This window comes from Dermacentor andersoni, chromosome 1 (genome assembly GCF_023375885.2).
Source record: "Dermacentor andersoni chromosome 1, qqDerAnde1_hic_scaffold, whole genome shotgun sequence".
In the NCBI taxonomy this organism is placed as follows: Eukaryota; Metazoa; Arthropoda; class Arachnida; order Ixodida; family Ixodidae; genus Dermacentor; species Dermacentor andersoni.
The window spans coordinates 169,232,914-169,257,800 of NC_092814.1; the positions used below are offsets into that span (position 1 = coordinate 169,232,914).

General features: G+C 47.2%; 1 protein-coding gene across 1 annotated transcript in view; it reads right to left on the reverse strand.

The window, feature by feature from the left end:
* The window catches only part of LOC126547169 (synaptogenesis protein syg-2-like), a 113,071-nt gene that overhangs the window by 73,352 nt on the left and 14,832 nt on the right, over positions 1-24,887 (reverse strand). Inside the window, exons 3-4 of the mRNA XM_072288056.1 lie at positions 19,890-20,000; positions 13,018-13,221 (exon numbers count right to left, since the gene is read on the reverse strand). Of these exons, the coding sequence (XP_072144157.1) occupies positions 13,018-13,221; positions 19,890-20,000 (315 nt within the window). The remainder of the gene's footprint in view (positions 1-13,017; positions 13,222-19,889; positions 20,001-24,887) is intronic.

The following is a 24,887-nucleotide window of genomic DNA, read 5'->3' on the forward strand; positions in this document are numbered from 1 at the left end:
CAAATTCGAATTGCAGGTGAACCAGCCCTGTTGGTGGTCACTGGACGGTCACCAATGTGCCTGCGCTGTCAAGGGAAAGGACATATTCGCCGCCACTGCCGCGTTCCTCTTTGCCCACGATGCAGACGATTCGGGCACGACGAAAGCCAATGTGTACCAACGTACGCCAATATGACAGGACCAACGGGGAAATCAGACGTGCTGGAGCACATAATGGACGAAACGGAAGCCGAAGAAACGTCCGCTGCGGCTACAGACACCGCCAATCCGTTGCGAACGCCTCCAGAAAGCTTGAAGGCCAAGCAAGATCTGCAAAATACGATAAGCGTTTCGGGAACACAACAGGAGCCAGCACCTAAGACAACGAAAGACGCTAATCAACCAGCACGGAACGCGAGTGTGAGTGCCGCTGCGTTAAAACAATGCGAAGGACTTGGAACCAAAGACGATGTCAATATCTGATGCGTCAGCGGCCGCCATGAAGTGGACGCATGCCGAGACAACTGAAGATAACCACGCTTCGGAAGGCGCGATCGCGAAAGGGCCGCCTCCAAAAGCGAGCCCAACGCGTCGATTGCTGTTTAGGCCGAAGCCAACGGTACCACCTGACAAGCGGACGGAGACAGCACTGAAGTAAACGCGGTTACCCGCATTCTTCGGATGTCGACGCGACAAGCGACCGCAAGCTCAGAACTTTATGGACGGTGGCCGGTTGGGTAGCCACCGTGCCGCTGACAAAAACTCCGATAACGTGGGGGAAACCAGCCACGTGCGTACTCATACCGGCCACATTTCGGGAGCATCAGGGAGCCCCGAGATGAACACCATGCGATCTCTCTATCGCGCGGGACGTTGAAGAAAAGCTTCAGGTGCCACTACGTGTAGCCACGCTGAACGTTCGGGGGCTATCATCAAGAAAACACCAGTGTCAGGTTAGCCGCCTGCTTCTTGAAAACGTTATGGGCATAGCCGAATTGCAGGAGACTAAAATTGAGAGCGAAGAACAGGCGGATCGCATGGCAGGGGCTTTTCGGATGCATTACTGTGTCTGCGAATGCCACGCAGTTGGCACTTCTGGGGCCCTATAACGTAAAACTATTCCAATATGTTTCTATTCCAATCTCCTGACGTCAAATTTGCGTAACCACCAACGCAAGCACCGGGCGGTCACCCGCAGGGTTGTCTGAACAGACCAATCAAACGCTCTCCTCGGTCATAGGAGGTCACTTTTGTTTGCTTGAAAAACTAATAACATTGTTTACACTGAGCGGCTTGTCGTATCTAATTGGCTGACAAGAGGCGAGGAGAACGCTCAAGTGGAGAGGGATTCGATGGGGCCGAGCCGCTGCACTGAAAGTCGATAACCGGATGAAGAGGGTGGTGCCGGCGTCTACGATTGGTCGGCTTTCCCTTACTTAGCTTGCGGTGGCTGGTCGAAAATCGCGGCGGCATGCAACGGAAGCTCAAGAATGACGCTAAAACGAACCCTCAGCAAAGAAAAGTTGGCAGAATGACGGAGTAAACGTGCCGAAAGTGCTCGAAAACGTTACACGGCCACGCAAGAAGTTTTATTATACCCAAATACACCCATGCTCTCCGGCAGGTGCGAGTAGCCAGCGCCTGAGCGATCGGCGGCAGCCATCTTCTATTCCTTTCGGAACGGGGCAGCCTGCGGCTATTCCGAAGAAAATTCAGTTTTGTTCGGCATATTAATGCATCTTTATCGCGTACACGTCACTTTGACGCGGTGAGTTCTTGCGGTTTTATGACGTCGCGTGACAGGCAGGTGAAGTGGGTGCAGCCCGAAAACTTTTTACCAATAGCCGAGGGCTAATGGCGAAAAGGGTTCGAATCAGAAATAACTGTTTTTCTTTCTGTCAAATCATGCATAATCAGTGTATACACATCATATCAGATGGGGAGGTATCGCGGTTTTCGTGACGTCGCGTGACAGACAGGTGAAGTGGGGGTGGTCGAAAAAAGTTTTTGACCAATCGTGGAGGGCTGATAGCATAATTGGAATAGAAAAGTTTGGAATAGTTTTACGTTATAGCGCCCCTGGTGGGTGTGCTTTACTTTTAAGCAACAATTTAGGCATTGAGGAAGCCAATGTTATCGAAACCGAAGAGGGAAGGCTGCTTATAGCTGATTTTCTTTTTTTGCGTGTTTGTTGTATTTATGATCCCAATAAGGAAAATGAGTGTGTCGGCGTTCTTTGAAAAGGTTCATGGCTACCTCAAGTGCGATAGGCATCTCCTTTTATTTGGAGACTTCAACTGTGTATGTATGGCGGGAGATAGATCAACAAACGTTTGTGTTCGGGATAAGCGCGCGAGATATTTAGATTGGTTAATTGAGGATTGCCAATTAGAGGATCTCAGCTGATTGTCATCGCGAGGATCTAGCCCTATCTTTACACATTTTCAGCGCGGTAGTAGTGCGAGGCTAGACAGAATATATGCTAGTTTAGAGTTTGTGGCAGTATGCAGTTCTAGTGAAGTCAAACATGTCTCGTTTAGTGACGCAGTATAACTGGGATCTTTGGAAATTCAATGTAAAGCACTCAGACAACATGTTCGTCGACGAAACTAGAAAAGAAATCGCCAAAATTACCGCTAATAATTCGTCAAGTAGCAGAAATAAGTGGGAAAACCTTAAGCACGCGATCAAGATGGTCGCGATAGAAAGGGGAACGGTACTCAGTTACACATAAAAAAAGAAGGCTACTGAACTGCTGTATCAACTTGATTTTTTTTATGTGCATGGAAGCTGCGAAGCCTGGTTGGAGTGCAAACGAAATACGTGAAGTGAAAAACCACCTGGAAGCATTGAAAACACAAAAGTACAGAACCGCGATGATATGAGCGCGAACCGAAAAACAGTGGATTGGTGAGTCGCCAAATAAACGCGCTTTGAATGATGAAAAAAAGATACCCAGCTCAAAATGAAATACGCCAACTCCGGTATGAAAATGAAATAACGTCCGACAGCAAGAAAATTGAACAGGATTTTGCTAACCCTTACTGAGAGATAATTGGGAATGGAAAAAAAAGTGAGCTTGGTGACGATTTTCTATACCCGATGCCAAGGTTATTTATCACCCACGGTGGTGGAGTCATTGTCAATATTTCCCGTAAGCGCTCGCAGTTTAGACGACCTGATGGTGTAAGATTTGGAGGTCGTTCCCACCGCTGTCAACCAGATGTAGGAGTTGTCGGACGATCTCGCCGCTGCCACCATTTGAAGGAGTTGAAGGTCGTAGAGAGGAACTTGGGAGGAACTAGGCGTCAAGTGATTCCGTCAAGTCCTCCTCTACGTCTACCTCGATCTCTTCACACAACCACAACAGGTCAGCTCCCGTCAAACACATTAGGACCATGGTCGCTACTTTAAGCTTTGGCTCTGCTGTCACACAATACTTGCTGCGATACCCACGCAAATCAGAATACAAGTAAAATATCCCCAGCGAATCAAATCAACAAACAAAGCGAAATTGAAGCCTGGTAAATCTTACAGACAAAACCAAACGCTTACCCACTGAAGCAGCACCATATCACTAGTCCTTCTCCGCCTTATCCAGTCAGTTGCAAGAGGTGGTCAATCCCAAGTCGCCTCCAACTTAATCAGGATACCGGTCGGTCACCATGTGCCAACGTCCGTCAGCTGCCGTTGCTGTCTGCTGTCTCCTAGTCGTAGGCCGATCTACGAGCCGTAGGCCGATCTACGAGCCGTAGGCCGATCTCACCGCTGCCATTCAGTTGTAAGATTTGGAGGTCGTTCCCTCCGCTGTCAACCAGATGTAGGAGTTGTCGGACGATCTCGCCGCTACCACCATTTGAAGGAGTTGAAGGTCGTAGAGAGGAACTTGGGAGGAACTAGGCGAGCAGGGTTTATTTACAATATTTACAGTTGAACATGGGATACATTCACACAGTCTAGCGTGACTCCCAAATGGAGCGCACAAGACGAAGCATACAGCAAACGAGCACACAGTTCACGAGTACTTTGACGAGCACTGAGTACGACGACGAGCACACTCTAGCAGCCGACAATCGCTGCTTATAAGCCCTCCGTTCGACGTCATCGTTCGACGTCATCGTTCGACGTCACCGTAGACCAGCCGCCTCTCCGCGGGATGGTTTACACACACACGCACACGCACACACAAGTTTCAGTGCCCCCTCCGAAGGCAGATGACCTTTGTAGCGCGGCCGTCGTGTTATCCATTGTCCTGCGTGCCCGTATTCAGGTGGTCACGCCCGAACTCATCCGGCGCCTCTACATTCCAGAGCTGCCTTTCTCGTGTTCTCCGAACGAGGCGCTTGGTGGATGAACGGCGCCGTAGTCAAGTTCTTCAAAGGAAGTTCACGGTTGGTTAGCGCTGTCCTCGCTGCTTCTCTGAAGGGCGCCACCACCCCGGATCGGTCGACGCACCTGCAGCAGTACCCCTGCAAGCCGATCCTAACAATGGTGATAAGTAGGCTCCCAGAATTGTGAAAGAGACCTTGCTCTTCTTCACAGTCAAACACATGTGCTGGTTTTCATTGTCAGGTGACACGGAGTGATGAACATACGTCAAGTCACGGCGTATAAAGACAATAATCTTGCTGCATCGCCCGTGGGTGGATGAGATAATGCACTCATACCTGGACAGTCTGATGGGAGATGACAGGTTTGGCTCACAAATGACAATAATGGGAAAGGGATTCACGAATACAAACAGTCGAAAGTCGGACATACGCGACTTAAGTCCTCTGGCGTTCCATTGAAAGACAGATGACTTCTGGACCTGCTCTCGAAACGATGGCATCTGGAGGGCCATTGCCTAACCCTAGAGCCGCAAGCGCTGGACAGGATGTTCAGCAGCACGCTCCGCGCCGGCGGGGTTATCATGTTGATGAATAGAACACGTCTAGCAGCCATCAGTGAGCGCAACATTATGATAACCTGGCGATCATCAGGTGTCGTATCAGCGGTTCCTGAGGGTGGTCGATAGCGGCGGTATCCGAGGTGTCTTCGAGGCAGGTTCTGCGCTTAGAACTGCGGGCCACTCTGCAGGACGATCGACTCTTGCCACTTTCTTCGTTGTCGCGGTTTATTTTATGGTGGCGCTACGCGTTTATGCAGCAGCCCCTTTGGCGGAAGACGGCGTGTTGCTTGTTGCGGTGTTTCGTTTCGCTCATCGGTGGCGATACCGTCGCCGCCTAAGTGTAGCGGCAGCCTCGCTGCGTGTTGAATGATCCGGAACCATGCGCTTTACAACCGCGAATTTCTTCCGGACCCTCGGGCAGTCCTTTGATGAGGCTTCGTGGGAACCACGGCAATTAGTGCACTTCAGGACAGTCGCGCGGCAGGCGTCTAATTGGGATTCAGCGCACCGCGGGTACACAGCATTGTTCACACAGACGCTTTTTACATGGCCAATCTTGAAGCACTTGAGACATTGCAGGGGCTTCGGTATGTAAGGTCGAACTGCATGGTGGACATGGCCAACTTTGACGTGAGAGAGAAAGCAGCTCCCTCAAACACAAGCTTCCCGCAGCGTGTGTTTCCGAGTCTGGTGAGATGCGCGACGTCAGTGCTTTCTGTTGTTGGCTTTATTATTCTTGGCAAGTCGTCGGCCGGGATGAAAACGCTGACGTCATAACTGACGCCAACAGTTTTGTTACCACCTGTAGGGATCATTTATTGCACTTTTGCTTTGTCCATTTCCGCGACATTCTTAAGACTTTGTAGTGCTCTACGATGTAAAACGTCTACAGCCAGGACATTTTTCCGTGAGTTTATTCTCACGTCTTTAATCTCATTCGGTTCGATGCCCTCGAGTAACAAACAAAGGACCTGCCTGTTTAAGAGCCGCAAATTGGTCATAGGGTCCACGGGTAAGAAGAGAACAGTGTGCGGCCAGCGCTGTGGCATATCCTTCAGGGTTGAATTACTTGCCGGTGATGACGCCAGCGGCAGTCTTTTTATTGCTTTTCGGCTCATGACATCCTTGAAGTTGTTGTCCGAGGAGTCGCAGCTTTCCGAGTACGACTCGGTGGCTTCGCCGTCTGTGTTGCTTGACTCGCTTCCACGTTTTCTGGACGTAGGCCGACCGGAAGGCTGCGCGCCTGCAAGATGCTCGGAAGTTTCTTCGTCCATTGCCGCAACGAGGGAGCGGCAGCTCCCAGAATTTGCTAAGAAACAAAGTGAAAATGCAGAGACAACAGTGCCAGCGTTGTTGTTGTTGTCCTGAGTGGCCGTGGCACATAAACACAGTGGGGGATCGGCCATGAATGGCGTGGTTAAATTATGTGCATAAAAAATAATAAAAACAAGCGACTTAACAATTTGAGCATTGGAGTTTAAAAGTAAACGTTTTGTGTTTGGAGAAAAAAGAAATAATCAGAAGAAAAAGGGGTATAAAAAAGAAATAATAATAATAATAATAATTAAAAAATAATATCAATAGATAAGAAATAAAAGAAAGCTATGGTGGCAAGGGAGAACGATCAGTCTAACATGGAAATCGATTGGTTTCAATTAGATAATTTTGGATTGCCAAGCAAATATTTCTGTGACTGAACCCAATAATGGAGGCTCCAAAAGATAGGATCACAGGCACTGATAAATTTAGACGAATAGTGCGAAGCGGGATTTCGAGTAGACGTTTTCTTATAATAGAAAAACGTCTGCAAGACAACAAGAAATGGTCTATTGTCTCTGCTTCGGCACAGAATGAGCACCGTCGAATGAGCACCACAGAATGAGCACGTGAGGGGACCAGACCAGACCTGTGGAGATAGAAGTTCAACGCAGGTATACGGCAGCGCAGCCTCGTGAGGGACACTTCAATTTTCCGTGTTCGGCAAAAATATCTGTGCCAAGGGTATAGGAGATGCCAGCGTTCAACTAAAGAATCACTTCGTCGTCGTCCTCCATGCCTGGTCGCAAGGTATCCAACACAAGTTGACGAAAGATGCCTGCTTGCAAGCTGGAAGTCTACCGCTACTCTTGCGTCCTCTCTGACTAACCAAGGAGGCTCAAGCCAACATGAAGAGTCAGATGATGTGACATGGAACGAAATAAAGCGGGTGTCGGTTTGAGCCCGACAATACCAAGAAAAGCTGTTTATTTGTTGCATGAAAGCCTCTTGTACATATCTGTTTTTGTTGATGGAACAGTTGACAGCGGAGCAAGCATCACAATTATAAATGCCAGCATTGTTGAGAGAAAGAAAGTAGAACTGGGACAGCCTGTAGAAGTACATGTATACGACAGAAGGCGAGATGTTCACGATAAATGTACATTTGTAACCATAGCATGTCTCGGCAACAGTGTTGCTGCACAGGTGCTAGCACTCGGCGAAGTACCCTGTAAGTTACTCCTTTCCCGTCCAGCCATCGGCGCACTTCATCTTAACATCTACTGGACTGGAGAAGGATGATGATGATGATGATGATTCCTCAATTAATGGCACAAACCCACTATGGGGAATGGGCCACGAATCGGGTAGTAATATGAATAAAAAATGAAATAAATTAGGTAATAAATAAATAAATAACAAAAAAGGAAAATGAATAATCCAGGATGAGAAATAAACTGTTAATAAATGAGATAAAGTAGTGTTTAATACGATTGTCAGCCTTGTCTTGATAGGAGTAGTAAGAAGCACTTATTACTGAAATACACAAAGTAAAGGATATAATTAACCATGAGTAAGTTAAATTTTGAATAATAATATTAACAATATTTTAACTGTGAATTTGTGTTTTTCGTTTTGAATTTTCTAAATTGAACAAGTAAATCAATTATGTAAGCTACAAAATAATAATAAGGCAGTCTTTTTGTAACACATAAGAAATTATAAATGGTTAGGCAAACGTTCCTGTGGTTGGATTCTAATACCGTTGCTTCAAGGGAGAGTATATAACAGTACTGTTTGAAGGCAGTCGAGTAGAACTTGTTGCTGGGCGAGTTGGTTTGGATCTAATGAATACATTGTTGCGCCAAAAAGGAAAATAAAGACTTGGGAGGGAGAGTCCTTGATTTCGAAGAGGAATTTCTAGACATCGGCTTCGATGAGTAGAAACCACAAAAGAAAAGCGCCACAGTCTCAGCGCTTTTCAGCTTCGTCTTCGAGAAGCCTGTGGAAGCATCGTCAGGTGAAGATATTAACCCGAAATTGCTATGCTTGAAGGGATATCCCAAGGCAACTACACAGATTGAGGTACCATTTAAGTTGGGCGATACTACAGCGGTGAGAAAAAATCCCTATAATATGTCATGGTAGAAGATGCATGGATGGATGGAATAACTTTACTGAAAGGTCCTGCGAGCTACGGCGCGCAAGGCCCCATAGAGCGGGCTACTCCCACGTTGAGACCGGAAGTTGTAACTCCCTGGCCGCATCGTGGGCTCGCTGGACGGCCCAGAGCTGCTCCGCCAGGTCCGTGCTGCGTAATGTTTCTTATAGCCTGGCGGAGTCTTAATTCTTGTTTGCGTGGGTCCGACCACATGACCAGAGCAAGTGATGTACGTCTAGTGTGCTAAGGCAATTTTCGCAATATGATGTTGTGTATAGCTCAGGCATGTAGTGATGTAGTCTGTTCTGCGTGAGGTACGTGTTGGTTTGAAGCATTCTGAACGTGAGCGCTTGAGGCCTGGTGAACTTATTGTGAGGTGTGCTGTATATTCTGCGGTCTAGATAAAAGTGCTTTGTGATCTCGTTGTATGTGGAGGGAGGGTCCCGATTCTCGCTGGGATGGGCACGACCAGAATAGGTGGCGTCGCGGAACGTTAGGTCTCGCGCGCTCCTGTGAGCCATCTCATTGAGATTGGGAGGGGCGTCCTCGATCTCTCCGAGGTATGCCGGGAACCAGCAGATGGTGTGATGCTGCAGCGGTGCAGATGTATTGACTATTTTTAGTGCTTTTCTTGCAACGGCTCCTTTCTGAAAGGCTTTGACGGCCGAGCGTGAATCGCTGTAGACGTGGGTGGTGGTCGGGTCTGTGAGCACGAGTGCGATGGCGACCTATTCTGCTATCTCGGACTTGTGAGTCTTGACTTTGAGAGCGTTTGTGACTTGACCTTGCTTATTGACCGTGGTGGCAACGAAGGCCTTCCTGGACGGGTACTGTGCCGCGTCTACGAAACAAGCTAGGATCTTCTTATCACGTATTTCGCTCAGGATGAATGATCCGCGTGCCAGCCTTCTGGGTTGATGGTGCGTGGGGTTCATGTTCCGCTGGAGTGGGTGAACCGTGTAGGAGTTGCGTGTGTCGGTAGGAACGATTTGGTATAGATTCTCCATTGCTGTGGTGTCATCACCTAGTTTGGCTAGGATTTCTCTACCCCGTTTATTTCCAGAGAGTCTTGTCAATTGAGCCCGTTCTTGAGCTTCGGCGATTTCTCCAAGTGTATTGTGTACCCTCAGTTGCAGCAGGAGCTCGGTCCTGATTCTCTTGGGGTTGAGAATGTGGCTGAATAACGAGCTTCAAAAGATGTTGGATGCCTCGATCATGCGTCCACCCATGTCTACATTCGCTTCGCCCATCACTATTGCACCTAAGGAAGCTGGAAGCATCCGACTCTGCACGGACTAGAGGCAAATTTATAAGTAGGCAGGGCTCCATCGGAAATTTCACTTGGCTATGCCCGCAGTTCGATACCGAAAGAAAAGCGATGGTCGACAGCCTGCAGGAGAATGGCCTTTCGCACAGGACCAGAAGGCCCGCGACAATCAGGAAGAGAGTGCAACGACTGCTGATTGCCTTCATGCAAGACACGGGGCTCTACACACATAGTGACACTCATCGGAGGCTCATGCAATTGCCGGCTATGTATGCTAGGCTAACCCCGCCTGCTGCAACACCACCACCACCACCACCACCAAACGGAGTTTTTCCTTTTCCTATGCCACGAATGAACTCTATCATAGACGAGACGGGTGGCTGCAGGGTGTTTTCGCATATTGATTCATGCAAACTATTTTGGCAAGTTCTCCTTTCTGAAGAATACAAGAAATACTCTGACTTCATAACGCCTTTTGACATCTATTAGTATAATCGACTGCAATTTGGATCGAAGAACTCATCCACGTAATTCCAGAATCGTTTCTTGGGAAGTTTCGCACCGTGTACATCGACGATATAATAATTCACTCTCGGATTGACGAGGAGCACTCTGAGCATCTTTCTAGTGTACTTCAAGCACTAAGTGGTGCACAGCTCAAGATTAATGAGAATAAAAGTGAGTTTTTTTAAAGAAAAGTTGTGTTCCTAGGCAGAGTGCCACGTGTATTTCTCGGCTTGGCGGAGCATTCTCGGTCATTAATTAGAGATTATGCGACAAAGACAAAGTGCCTCACAGAAATTAACAAGGATAATGTGCCATTTTGGTCGACAGCAGAGTGTGAATCCGTTTACGAAAGCCTTGTGAGCATCATTTCGTCTGATCCGATTCCGACGCTTCCAGACTTCAAGTTGCCCTTCGAGCTCAACATCGATGCTTCTTATTACGGCACAGGTGCGGTGCTTTACCAGAGGGATACAAAAGCTCCACGGAGCCGGCAACAGAAGGTTGTAAGGTATTACTCGTAGTATCATTAAAAGCTTTGGCAATCCTAATGGCCGTACGCTATTTTAGACCACACATGGATGGTAGGAGCTTCACGCTCTTTACCGATCACTAAGCGTTAACTTATATCCTTAAGCTCGCATAGGCTAGAGGAAAAGTCGCGAGGTGGGTGACTAAACTCCAGCAGTTTGGGTTTATGGTCCATGACAGACCTGGGAAACACCTCAAGGATGCAGACGCCCTTTCAAGACTTGCGGTAACCCCAAATAAGGAAAATGTCAGTGCAACTCTGCTGTGGGAGGGAACTGTAGAAGTGGAGCTCCACGATGGAAACTTTGTAGTCCCGGAAAGAATAGTGCCTCGGATCTTGGAACATTATCATGACCCTCCAGTCTCTGGCGGGCATGACGGGTTCTAGCGAACATATCGCAAGATTTCTCAGCGTTTCCGGTGGAAAGCCATGAAAGATGACGCCCAACGATATGTCCAGTCTTGCCATCAACGTCAAGTCCACAAAGCCGAGCACCTTACGTGAACAGACAAGATAGTCCTTCCTCAACATTCTGACATACCATTTGAAGTCGTACAGGTGCATTTTGCAGAGCTCAAGAAAATGGCTACAGAAGTAAGAAAAAGCAGTCTTTCCTAGTGGCAATAGATAAGTGCACTAGGCTGCACAGGCGGGACGGGAAGACGCAAAAAGAGTGATTGCCCTTTTGAGCCGAGATGTGGTTAGGAAAAAAATTGGAAGACGCTTAAGCTTCGCCTTTAAGAGTGAAACGCGACAGCGTTCCTGAAGACCCGCCAAGGGGTGTAAGACAATGCGCTACGGCGCAGCGATCACTTACGAGGCACCCCGCATCGGACTTTGCACCCACCAATCAAGCGGTGAGCGTCGAGCAACGCAGCGTTCGGCGCGGCAACGAAACGTGCGCCTGAGCAAACGGAACAAACAAAAGAACTCGGTGTCTCGGAAGGGGAAACGATCTACGCCAGCCAAACGTCGTGATCGGCACGCGCAGAGAGATATATAGATAGTGATCTAAAGAAAAGAAGGACGCTTGATTCTGCAACCCGTGAGAGAGCACGGCGAAGCGTCGTCAGGGGAGAGGGAGTCGGGGCCGCGACGCGCCTCGCACCGGCGGTCCCCGCACAGCCCCAATGCGCGCGTGGCGCGCCACCTGTCGGGGCAGCGCTGTACAGTGAGAGGAGGGCTTCTTCTGTGTTTGCCGCAAGATGGCTCTGCGTGTGCGGAAAGCGCAGAAGAAATGTAGCGGGAACGTACTTCGCTACTCGTGTAACTGCAACTTCTGTAAGTTACATGCTCATAATTACCGATATACACCGCAGTATAACTTTCCACGGCACGTTTTTAAGAAAATACCGCATTCACTAGAGGCGCTTTTGTACCGCTTTGAAGCGTCGAACTTGTGGCTGAGTGGTAGCGTCTCCGCCTCACACTCCGGAGACCCTGGTTCGATTCCCACGCAGCCCATGTTGCAAGTTGTTTTTATTTATAAATTGCCTGCCGGGATTTTTCGCTCACGGCCAACGCCGCGGACGCCGACACCGACACCGACGACACCGGCTTTTCTGCGACACGAGCTCCTTAACGCTATCGCGTTAATACGAAAGTTGAGATATCGGACAATGGACTAGCATTTGTAAGGTAGCGTCTGCAACAGTGGCGCCGAAGGCACGAGGAGTTGTTTTGCAACGCTGCGCGCCCTACCATCCTGCAGATGGCATGGCTGAAAGAATCATACGAGACTTAAAACAGTTTATTTCCGTGTATACGAGTTTCAAAGGCGGATAGAAGAATGCTCGGAGGCCGCTGTAGCTTATCACAATCAGTCGCACACTGAGAGCATCAGCTGTAGCCCGTATTTCGTAGCATTTGGAAAGACACCGGTGCGTCCCACTCATCAACAGCTCGGTATTGCTGACTGCGCGAGAAGCGGAAAACTGCGGAAGCATACCAGCGATACCGCGAAAATATGAAGAGACGTTTCGACCGCCCCTTGGTTTTCCCGCTGGTTGTAGGTCAAGCTACGTAAGCTGCCTTCAGAAAATCCTAGTTGTTTTGGGGATCGTTATGTGAAAACGTAGGCTCGTTTTCACGTTAAGTGTCAACAAGACATTTCATCATTTCATGAATTCGACGTTAACAAGACCCACATTGTTGTACTTTATTTAATTGCTTTCGTGTTTTCTTCAAAGTCATGGGTGAGACTTTGCCTTCAGAAGGCTCTCAGCAACTATAGATTTTAATCTCACATTCACCCACACCGTCAACAAGTCTTTCGGCAGATTGGGCGTGTGGTATGTGCAATACATGGGACAAACATTGGAATGCGCCGTGGGAAGCGCCTTGTCATTGCGGCTAAGCTAGAAAGCCAGCTCGACTTTCAGAACCATGTAAAATCACCGCTGCTGGGACAAGCCTGAGTCACTCACGGTTCATAGCAAGCGTCACCGAGGTGGAGACGGGTGCGGTGAGGTTCGAGTTTGCCGCCTCGCAGGTGAACACGGCGCCCAGGTGCTCGCGGCGGAGGGTGCGCACGTGCAGTGTCACCTTGCGGCCGCCCTGCTCCTTCTGGTGATAGACGCGGTGTAGGTGCACCGAGCCCTGGTGCCACGTCACCCGCGGCTCCGGCTTGCCTGGGAACAAGGTGAGAAAAAGAACGCCTTCACCAAGGAAAGGATATAGGAGATTCTAAAGAAGAAACACCACCATTCTGCGAACGTGTACAGGCACGTGTACGCTCACCAGGCCTTCTTACGCGCACTTTGTGCGAGATCTGTGGCACAGGCTCTTCTCGCTGGTCACGTGCCCGACGCCATGGAGAGTAAGATCATGTGGTGTCACGTATTGGCACAACGCCATTTACGCGATGGCAGTAAAAAAGCGGAGAAAACAAGGAAGGTAGGCAGCTTGAACAAAGTAGCATCTAGTTGACTATGCCATGCGATTGAAAAAAAAAAACGAAACTGCTGTTCAAAAGAAAAGGTAAAGAAGGGGAAGGGGCCTGATAGACAAATATTGGCTGGCGCAATGATTTTATGGGGCACTCATATGTGCATGTACGGCCATTCGCAACCAAACTTCCTTGGAACACGGCAATCGGAACACAAAAACAGCAGACAATCTGCGCCTCCTCGTAGCAGAGGTATGAAACCAGGCATCCAAGTGCGCACTCGGCATGGCATGTGCGACTTCTGCGACGTGCCACTCAATTATAGGCTGCTCACCGATCCCAGCGGGTAATTCATTTTGTTCTCAGATTAAAGTGGTGATTTGGACGAGTTAGTTATGGATTTCGAAAATGTTTTTTATGCTAGAAGACACGGACAAAGAAAGTTTTTTTTTTCAATTGGGGCTATAAGCTTTAGTGATCCACTTCATTTTCCATCATCTCGCCCTGCGTGATTGGCTCGGATTCATGCATGAGTCGCTGTTATTACTGGGATGGGCCGCTCGGCTTGGCAGATGACAAGAACAGAACAATGAAAAACCAAACTAACAGCTACAATAAGGTCCCTACAATACGGCATATTAGTATGTCACACTTAATTTTCTATTCTGCTTGCCGTTCGTCATTGACTGGCAGGACGCCTCGCCTACGTAAACGCCGACGTCGGTCATTCGTCGCGATGGGTGATACGAATCGGATAGAATCGCTAGAAAAATATCCTTACATAATACGGCAACTGCTTTTTTTGCTTTCCGAGAACCTCTGTGAGCATCTGCATATCCTCTGTCGCTAAGCGCGATAAGGATGCGCTCCGGAGTCCGTTTGTGCCATCTGCCGGAGCCAGCTGGTTCCGCGACAGAGCGTTTTGCTCCTGACCCGCTTGGGCAGTGTCGCAGCACTACCCAGCGTGAATTGCGAGCACCGGTGACCTGACTATCTCAAAATGCGTGTTCCCAAGCCGAGCAATTCAAGCGACCGCCAGCAAAGGGCACGAACACACCGAAGCTCACTGATCTCTGCACAAGTGCGCGTAGAGAACCTGCACTTGTAGCCGCCGCCACAATCTTTTCAAGGTGCACTTATAAAGACCTTGTTTACCAGATGCAAACGTAAAGGCTTTCAAAACATTCAGCAAGCTCACATGTGCCAGCACTATTACCGAAAAAGCTCTAGCTCCGTCTGCAACAGACACTAAATGTCCCTTAAAGTGTGCATTCGAGACAATGCGAGTCAGTGCGGAACGCAAATATACAGCAAAAGTTGAATCCCCACCTAGTCCACTTCCGCTTGAACAAAAGAAAAGAAAATTGAAGCTTTCCAATTGCGCCTCTTAATTCAAATTAAGCTGAAGAAATTACGCAATAATTAACAACTGCGATTTTCCATCCTTCGTGAAAGAAAAACATAAGTTACAGGGCTACGCTTGACTCGTTCCCACGAGGAACCACCGCAAGACAACCCTACTTAGAATTGGAAGTACGGCCGGCTTGTGGTGGTTTTCGGGACCGCGACGAGAGTTCTTGCGGCGTGCTTTGATGCGTGCGAACTGAGCACCGACACCCGGCGATGCGAGTTGGTGATTGTGGAGACGCACAAAGCGCAGAAGGCATGCCTTGCACGAATGCTCTTCGCGAAAAGAACGGGTGGCATGGAGAAAGACTATGCGGGTGGTGGTTCCACGGGAGCGTCAGCGCTCTCGCTGGGCAAACACAGGTGATAAAGAAACGCCGAGTGTGCGCCGTGTCTTTAGGATGCGCGGCTCGACTGTAGCGAAACGAGCCATGATATGCCCTTCGCGGAAAACTATAGCTCAACGACAGCGGTGCGCTTTCGTCGAGTGCCAAACAACGACGCTGCGTCAGCACGACGTTCTCTAATTTCTTCTCTCTTTCTTTTGCTTCTGAAGCGCAGTTGTTTCGGCTACGCGACAACGAGCAGAGCAACGCTTCCAACTCCCGAGCGCGTGTGCATAGAGCTCCGCTCAGCTGGGCTACGCGGGTTACATAATTGTTGTTGTTGTCGTTGCGACTTGAGCACACATTTTCTTTACAATTTTCTCCTGCTTTCGTTCCAAGAACAGCGCAGCGGCCATCGGTGTGTTCTGTTATACGAGGAGACGGCGCCTTTTTGATCGCAGTAAGCGGGAATATTGAAACACGTGACCGTGTTGAGCAGAGCGCGGCCACGCGTTCTCATTGTTTCCGCTAACTGTGATCAAGATAGTACGCGGGCTTTTCAAAGTGACAGTCAAAGCTATATCTGACTACAAGGCCACCTTTTCATCATGATGGACGTCTTCACATCGCTTAGAAGCCAGAAAAGTTCTGCATCGCTCACAATGAAGAAAGAATGACTTTTATGCGTTGCCTAAAATGTAACTGGGGAAATTGAGACGTAAGATACACAGACACATACGAAAAAAACTCGCCTTCCTTTCTTAAATAATTATTTAAGTAACGGTCTAGAAAAGTTGACCCGTGCATTTCCTTACTTATACTAACTTTGAGGCAATGTGTTGTAACATGCACTTTCCGTCTAACGTCTTACGTGTAGTGACGCGCCGCCTTATCTGCTAGAATATATAACGATCTGTAGAAGTATCGTTCTTCCGCCATAGCCCTTGTTCAGGGGAGACTAATACGCATGTGCTTGTTAGAGGCGTCGGGGACAATGCGCTCCTCCTGCATGTAACTATATAGTGCGTATACTTATTATACTGCTGTTGCTCCGGATGTGTCCTGGATTGACATGGCACCTTGCGGGATAGGTACCGGTCAGTAAATAGTTGATGTTTAGCAAAGGCTTCTAAATGATGCTTGAAAGTATCCACCATGCATTTTGCCTCGTGCAGAAAATGAAATCGGGGATGCTTCGTCAATATTTACGTATTGGGATCGCTTGCAAAGCAGAAACCAGACAAAAATTATTGTGAAAGTAATTGTCAGTGCAGCTGTTAAGGAACAGATACCATATTTGAAAACTGGCTTTGAACAAAGGTGGCTAGAATATTTTTCTATAGACGGAATGCACTATCGGCGGTTGCCTACGGGGCGCTCACACCACTTTTGCGAAGTGTCGAATTTTTCACAATCACATCGGCCGCCTGCATGACGCATTTTACGCTTAAGCAAGTTTATACCCAGGTAAAATTCTTAGCGCAGGTGAAAGCAAATTACTTTGCAGTAAGTTCTCGAATAAAAAAAAATACATATTTTGCGTCAGGGCCACTCGCCTGTTTCTCAACAATCGATCTGTGTGGCATCTTTCGCTTACTTGCGCAAATTTTCTTAGCTGTGGTTAATTTTATTTCTTTAATTCTTAAGTTTTACGTGTCCAATACACGATGTGATAATGAGGCACGCCGTAGTGGGAGACACGGAGTTCATTTCTTTTTTTTTTTTTTTGACCACCTGGGTTTATTGATCATTCACCTAAATCTAAGTGCACAAGCGAACTTGTATTTCAACCCCATCGAAATGCGGCCGCCGCGGCCGGGGTCCATCCCGCGACCTCGGGCTTAGTAACCCAACATCATAGCGACTAAAGCTGTCGCGGCGGGTATGGTTAATTTTACTCATCAGTAAAACCCATCATTAATGTGACCCAACCTCTGGCATTGAACCCACAAATAAGATAACTCTTTAGCAACGAATACTCCATGAACCCCTGGGCCGGTACTCATACAAAGCACCCACGCTAGAATTGTGCGAAAAAGAAAATCCCAGCCATCCTCCTGATGCTTGACATATATATTATTAGCGAAGGTGATCGGCCGTTGGCAAGGAGCATTTACGAATGGAGAGCTTTATGAATACGGCCCCTGGAGTGGGTATGCAGCTAAAATGAACACCTATTCCTTCCTTTATTTCTCTCTCTCTCTCTGTCACCCTGGTCATTGCGGTTGTGCAGAATACCGTGGTCGCTTTCCTAGACATGAGCCTCATTGGTTATACACTTAATTCATATTGTTTTCTGCTGTTCCAAAAGCTAGATATATATATGAAATATACTTTTAATATTACTAAAATAGTATAGTGCATCTTATAGACAGTAAAGGGAAACTTGCTTGGAATTAAAGGTGTTCCTATGCGAGAGGTACACAGTCCACTAGTAGAGCGCCTAGATTGAACTCAGGTGACTCGCTCCTCAAGACCGCACACACGGGAGAGGCAGCCGTTGCTATTGTTTCCGAAGTTTGGGAAGCCAATGTGAGAGCTCCGCGCTTGCTCGTCGGTTTGCTCATCAGGGCAGCCAGGCGGGCCTTGCCAGCGGTGCGCCCTGCGCTCCTCCGGTGCGACAGCGTAGTCGTCGCAGTGGGCGCCACGGGGAAGGGTCCCGCGCGGAGCGCGTCGCGGCTGCGGCTGGAGCGGAGCGGCTGCCCAGCCGAGCGTGAAGCGCGCGTTTCCGAGTGAAGGGGTCCAGACCCGAAAACCGGCGAGCATCCGCCGCGGCGCGCGCTAAATCGGTGATGGCGGCAAAGAGTGATCTAGCGGAAATGCTCTTCCGGGACAGCGTTTGCGAGCCGCTGACTCCTCAGAACATTTTTGGCGGGCCAATCAGAACGTCCGATATGAGCCGACGAACGCGACGCGATAGTTTTGCTACCTCTTTTATCGGTCATCTATCGGGATCCACGCTTAACTTGCTCGCTTTAATCTCCCGTGACACGGCGGGCAAAGACAACGAGAACTCCTGGAATGCAAACGGACGGAGAGGAAACGGACGCAATGGGATCTGAACGCCACACCGTGTATCGCTGCGCCCCTGTGTACACGTCACGCACAGTTGAACGCAACAAGAAGGGGCATGTTTAACCCGTGAAACACTGTAATCACTGCCCTAGCGCGTGCTCATTTATAGCTTGTCGTTTTACCTTTCCAAGATATACGCTTGCGTCAGTGGAAGCGCAGTCAGTAGAGGTGCAAGTGTGATGCGTTTACGGTTATTGCAAAAGCCTGTTTCGTCGAGTTCAAACGAACGCTCACTACAAGGTTTGCCAAAGGAGAAAGAAAAGATCTGGTTATACTTATTGCAACCAACATCTCCAAAGGGTACTCTCATGAACACCATTTTCGCTTCTTGCGTTTGTGCTTTTCTTCTTCTTTTTTCTTTTCTGAAACTCTATTCCTCGTCTTTTGTACCATATACATGTAAATATTTGATTTTCTTCACAAAATATAAAGTAACCTATTTAGCGAGGTGTACTGGTACAGCTTAAGTAACATAATTGCGTAAATCAGGTCCGTGGAAAAGAAGCACTACCAGGTACAGTTGCTCAGGCAACTTTCTCTCATTTTATCTCCCTCTTCCACTCTCTTTCTCTTTTTATCCCGTTTAACCCTTCCCCCCATGTAGGGTTGCCAACCAGAACTACCTCTGGTTAACCTCCCTGACTTTCTATGCATCCTTTTCTCTCACTCTTCTCACAGCACTGAAGTCAACAAAAATGTCACCTGTATGGCAAACTTGGCGTGTGGCCCATAATTGTGACGTGTACTTCCTATATGCAGGAAGTGCACCTCTCAATATTACGCCGCACGCCCATCTTGCATGGCAGCTTAAGCTGACTACCAGGAAGTTGGACTTTTTCTTGGCTGCCGTTTTTTCGAAACTTTTAGGAACACCGATACAGTTGCAAAACACAAAGTTGGCGGCACGTATGGAGCGCAGTTCTGAAGGCATAAACCTCCCGGGCAGTAGTTTATGCAGTTTTTACAACTATAACATCATCCCCATTTAATCTATTCAGCCTTGCAGTAATGTACAAAGAACACATCTCGAAAAGCAACTGCCCAGGCATCAGTGATGTGCACTTTAATCTTCGTCGTACAGATTAGTCAGCCTACGTAATTCAGGCGACCGGAAATTCGCTGCACTGCAGTATTGCTGTGCGTTTGAACGTGCTTACCGTATACTCATGTGTTATAGCGTTCAAATGCCCTAATTACATCAGCCATGACACATCTCCCAGCTTTATGACTTAGCAGCTATGGTGTTGCGTGCTGCGGAGCTCGAGGTAACAGGTTCTATCTCGGCCTCTGGGGCCTCATTTCGATGAGGGCGAAATGCAAAAGCGCTTTCTTTAGTTAGGCTTAGGTGAACGTTAAAGAAACCCAAGTGGCCAAAATTAATTAGGAGTCCCACCCACACACGCACTAGAATGTTTCTCATTATCTGATCGTGGTTTTGACACGTAAAACACCAGAATTTTTTTCTATTACATTGTGGTTGTTAGGTGTTAGTAGGCGTTATGAAAAGTTGTTAGATGGGCTGCTGGTGTAATTCTACTGCAACTCCACGCGCCGTTAAAAGATAGCGACAGCATGTGAAAACAACGTGTTGAAGGGGTCTCACCTCCATTGATGAGACAGTTGAGGATCAGTAGAGTTCCTTCGTTGTAAGGACCCACGGTGCCGTTCAGCGCGTTCATTTTTTCGTCCAAAATTATGGGCTGGCTAGGTGGCACTGCACAGCATAATAAAAAAAAATGGACACGCGATTAAATGAAACTTAACAGGACGCGGAGGCAATATACTACTGGCCGCAATAACTAAAATCGGGAGTCTCAGTTTAATGAAGGAAAGTAGACATGGAAGACTTCGAAAACACCGGGACAGAATAACGAAATTCTTCAGTTCCTACTATTTTGCTGGTAATAGTTGGTACGGTAAATGTATCACGTAATTGAAATGAAACTTAACAGGACGCGGAGGCAATATACTACTAGCCGCAATAACTAAAATCGGGAGTCTCAGTTTAATGAAGGAAAGTAGACATGGAAGACTTCGAAAACACCGGGACAGAATAACGAAATTCTTCAGTTCCTACTATTTTGCTGGTAATAGTTGGTACGGTACATGTATCACGTAATTCGGTGCATTAGCTCTAGGGCACAAAGGAGCCTAGAAAGCGGGCTAATGTGAATAGGAGGATAAGTAAACACGTGAGCGCCGCTTCGAAACCACTCACGTAAGTGAACATTATAGGCTTATATGCAACGGCGACTGCGCCGTAAATTAGTAAAACAAATTGCTGGCTCTCCCGTAATCGATAGTAGGTGTAAGCATGAAATGGCAACCTGCAAAGCAGATTAGTTGGAGATGATACTGGCCACACTCTTAAAATGGGTGTATTACATGTTCGCAACGGCACGTCCCACCACAACCACACCACACCACGCCGTACTGTGCACTGGTCCTTCTGGAAGCTGTCCAGCTAGAAAAAGAAAGCCGGCTAAAAATGAGCGAAAGACGCCAGGGAGACAGAGCCCACTGCCTAGAAAAATGCCTGAAGGAGGTCCCACGCCGCGAGGCGCCATCTCTCGAGGCGACACAGAAACCCGCGCAGCGGAACTCGGGGACCGCTGGCGTTCAAAAGAGCACAGGTAATCCTGTCTCAGCGCGAAAAGATGACGATGAAATGCATGCTGCCGTGTATCTGCCTTATGAACAACGCTATTGGAAATGACAAAAAAAAAAACCTTCAGCGTACTAGAAGTTACAGCGTGAGTGATATTGTGAAAAACATTAGGAAGAACTCGGAAGCATTATTATTGTAACTTGTTCGGGCAGTAACTAGCGTATGTAATCCGTTCCTGTACAAAGGGATGGGGGCCAGAGACCGCATTTTCTTAAGTTTGGCTAGCTACCCTGATGATCTCGTTTTGTTCTCGCTATTTGCCCTTATTTTCTCGTTTGAGTACCCGGATAACGGCTCTGTCTTTTGGCTCAGGGTCACTTGAAGGTCGCCGACGACGGAAGCTAAAAGCATTTCATGCTTAGAATGTGAGCAGTTCCGCAGAGGCCTTGCTTTATGGTAAGCGAATCAGCCGGAAGTGGAGGCGTGCGTACCATGATCATTTTCCTTTGTACACTAGTTGTTGCACACTTATCTCGTTTTATCTCTCCATTCCTTTCCGCACTCAAACAATCTTCCCATGGGTGTTGTTTTATGTGCTGTTTTACTTGCACACCATTACAGATTTCCTGGCACTCTTTATAGCATAGACCACAGGCTCCCAAGCAGCGGCATCACTCTGCGCGTCCATTTAACACAGTTTTTATCAGTCAAAGCCATTCGGCCATTTTGGGAGAGGTACTAACACCATTAATAACCGTTTCTGTCACGACAACGCTTTCGCCATGCGCGAACTATGCACCAGCGCCTCGAGGCAGCATCGCTGATGCAAGGCCAGCAATAAAACGATAGGCGTAGCGTGGGGAAGCAAGGCATACGCGATCGATAAGTTTGTAGTCCCGCACCCCTACGTCCTCCCGGATGCTCAACATCGGGACAGAGCGATGTTTGGCTCGCGAAGGGACAACATGGTCTCATAAATGCTGGCTGTTCACGCCTCTCGACAGATTGCTGCATTGACTACGAGTTCTGTGCCAGGCAACGACACCTCCTCGGAGGCGACTGCATCGCTGTGATAAACTAACATCGTTGGAAATGTAAATCTGCGCCACCACTGCCTATGCTAAGAGAACGTTTGATCAGCATGAGTGTAAACGTTTTATTTTTTTTTTTTTTTTGCCTTCACCTTCCTGTTAAAAATCTGAGAATCGTGTCGTCTGCCACTAAGATCCATGTCCCCACACTGAACAGTTACAAAGTATGATTATTGAGCTGAAAGAAGGCAGAAGAGGTGAGCGCTACGCAGACGATGCTGGCAGTATCCATACAAGCTGTTTCAGCGAACACTTTCCTTTTCTTTTTTTTTTTTTATTCCCTCTGGCAGGTAGCACAATTGAAGTTCACGAACTAGTCTACTCCAAGACGCGGATAATACTTGCACAAAAAAAATTGAAATGCATAATCGACTAATTAAAAAAATCACTAATTAAGTTTCTACCTTATGGCATATCTGGCAATTTACAAATTCTAGCGCGTGAGGTGCAAGGCAAATACACTTCAAAAAGAAATGCGTGGATCACAGGATTTACGGGATATGCACCGTAAAAATTGCGGTAAAAATTCACTGTCGTTCCACTTACGTTCTCGGCAAAATGTCGTTTTATACATTGAAGTACAAAAGTAACGGAAACGCCAAAGTTCCGGAATCAATAGCTCGAAAGTGGTGTCATCCTGAGAATTAGTTCCAAGTGAATCGGCCATAAGAACTCCCCGGCTAGAATTTGTAAATTGCAATATGCGCCATAAGGTAAATAGTTAAAGACATAATAAGTGATATTTTGTTAATTAGTCGTACATTTAAATTGTTTGTGCAAGTATTCTCCACCTCTTCGAGTAGACCAGCTCTTGGACTAGAATTTTGCTATCTGCCACACGGATTTGTTTTCAAATTTTTTTAAAGTGTTCACTGAAACACCCTGTATATAGGGCAACAAAAGAGCGGGCTATTCTTAGTGTGCTGAAGCAAGATTAGCACATGAGACGAGCGAGCGTCTGTTCAGACGTACAAGCCTCCCAGACAAAGCGATGTAGGCCTAGTTAAGAAAACAAAAAAAGAAGCCTTTTATTAACGCTGCCTCGAGAAACAGCTGTGTTACGTCCTGTCGCCGAAGTCGAAGAGAAGTCGGAGCTCCCGGAAGGAATCCGGAGACATTGGGCCCTTCGCACTATGCCGATGGCGCAGATGTTGTTGTCCTGAGTGGCCGTGGCACATACCCACAGTGGGGGATTGGCTAAGAATCGGGTGGTTCAATTAGGTGCATAAAAATAATAATGATAACAAGGGAGCTAACAACTTGAGCGTTGGAGTTTAAAAGTAAACGGTTCGTGTTTGGAGAAAAAAGGAAATAATCAGATGAAAACCGGGTATAAAATATTAATAATAATAATAATAATAATAATAATAATAATAATAATAATAATAATAATAATAATAATAATAATAATAATAATAATAATAATTAAAAAATAATATCAATAGATAAGAAATAAAAGAAAGCTATGGTGGCGAGGGAGAACGATCAGTCTAACGTGGAAATCGATTGGTTTCAATGAGGTAATTTTGGATTGCCAAGCAAACATTTCTGTGGCTGAACCCAATAATGGAGGCTCCAAAAGATAGGATCACAGGCACTGATAAATTTCGACCAATAGTGCGAAGCGGTATTTCGAGTAGTCGTTTTTTTATAATAGAAAAACGCCTGCAAGACAACAAGAAATGGCCTATTGTCTCCACTTCGCCACAGAATGAGCATAATGGTGAGGGGACCAGACCAGACCTGTGGAGGTAGAAGTTCAATGCAGGTATACGGCAGCGCAGCCTCGCGATGGACACTTCAATTTTCTGTGTTCGGCAAAAATCTCTGTACCAAGGGTGTAGGATATGTCCGTAATCCACAGAGTTGCTAATTGCGGAGCCTGATACTGCCTGTATAATGACACTCCTGCGAAATCTAGTAGCAGTGACATAAGCAGTCAAAGGGCAGCAAGGGAGAATCGGGCCACTTATCGATGCCTTGGCTAGAGAGTCAGCAATTTCATTTATGATCAGTCCTTTATTGTCAGGCACCCAAATCAAACGCACGCTTCTCAAGTACACAGGTACCAATGAATGAAATGTCCTCATCACGTGGGAATCACTACAAGCAGTAAGGGATGAGCACAATGATAACGAATCAGTGACTATTACGGCTGACGTAATGGATGGTCCTAATTTGCGTAATGCCAGCACCACGACCATGAATTCGGCTAAAAAGATCGGTATGAAATCTGGCAGCCGAAGAGAAAATGTCCAATTGAGAATCGGGGAAAATATTCCTACATCTGACTTTTCTTCACATGGTGAAGCATCTGTCGCAATTACAATATTTGCTTTAAGGTTTTTCAGATGATCGTGTAATATACCGTCTAGAATACGGTGTGGAAGTAATTTTGCATTATTAGGAAAAATATCATCGAATTGAATATCCGTTGCGCAGATCTGAGCCATTGGTATAACTGGGGACGCCCCACAGCCTCATCCGTCATGAAGGAACCATTGAATGACAAATATATGATGCTACAAGAGGCATTGTGCACACATCATTGAAGTTTGAACCTCATCATTAAGAATTTCTCTTGGCTCTACGGAAGAGAATAAATCTAGATACCGCACAATAGTGCTAGAGCTTAGAACCATGAAATGTTGCGGTAGAGCACTTAAATGCAGCCTTAATAATGCAAAGGAAAAGAAACAAAAGAAATGCAGTAGTACAACTACCGAAGTCTCTACATATTCTCGCTCATTCAACAATGACATATCATGTTCGCATCCCAAGCTGCAGTATTTTACGAAAGGCATTAAAATCTGGCTGCAGGGAGTGAATGACCAGCAATAAAGTTTCCTGCAAGAGATTTCTATCAATTTATATATTTTTTCGTCTGTTGTGTTTTGTCGTA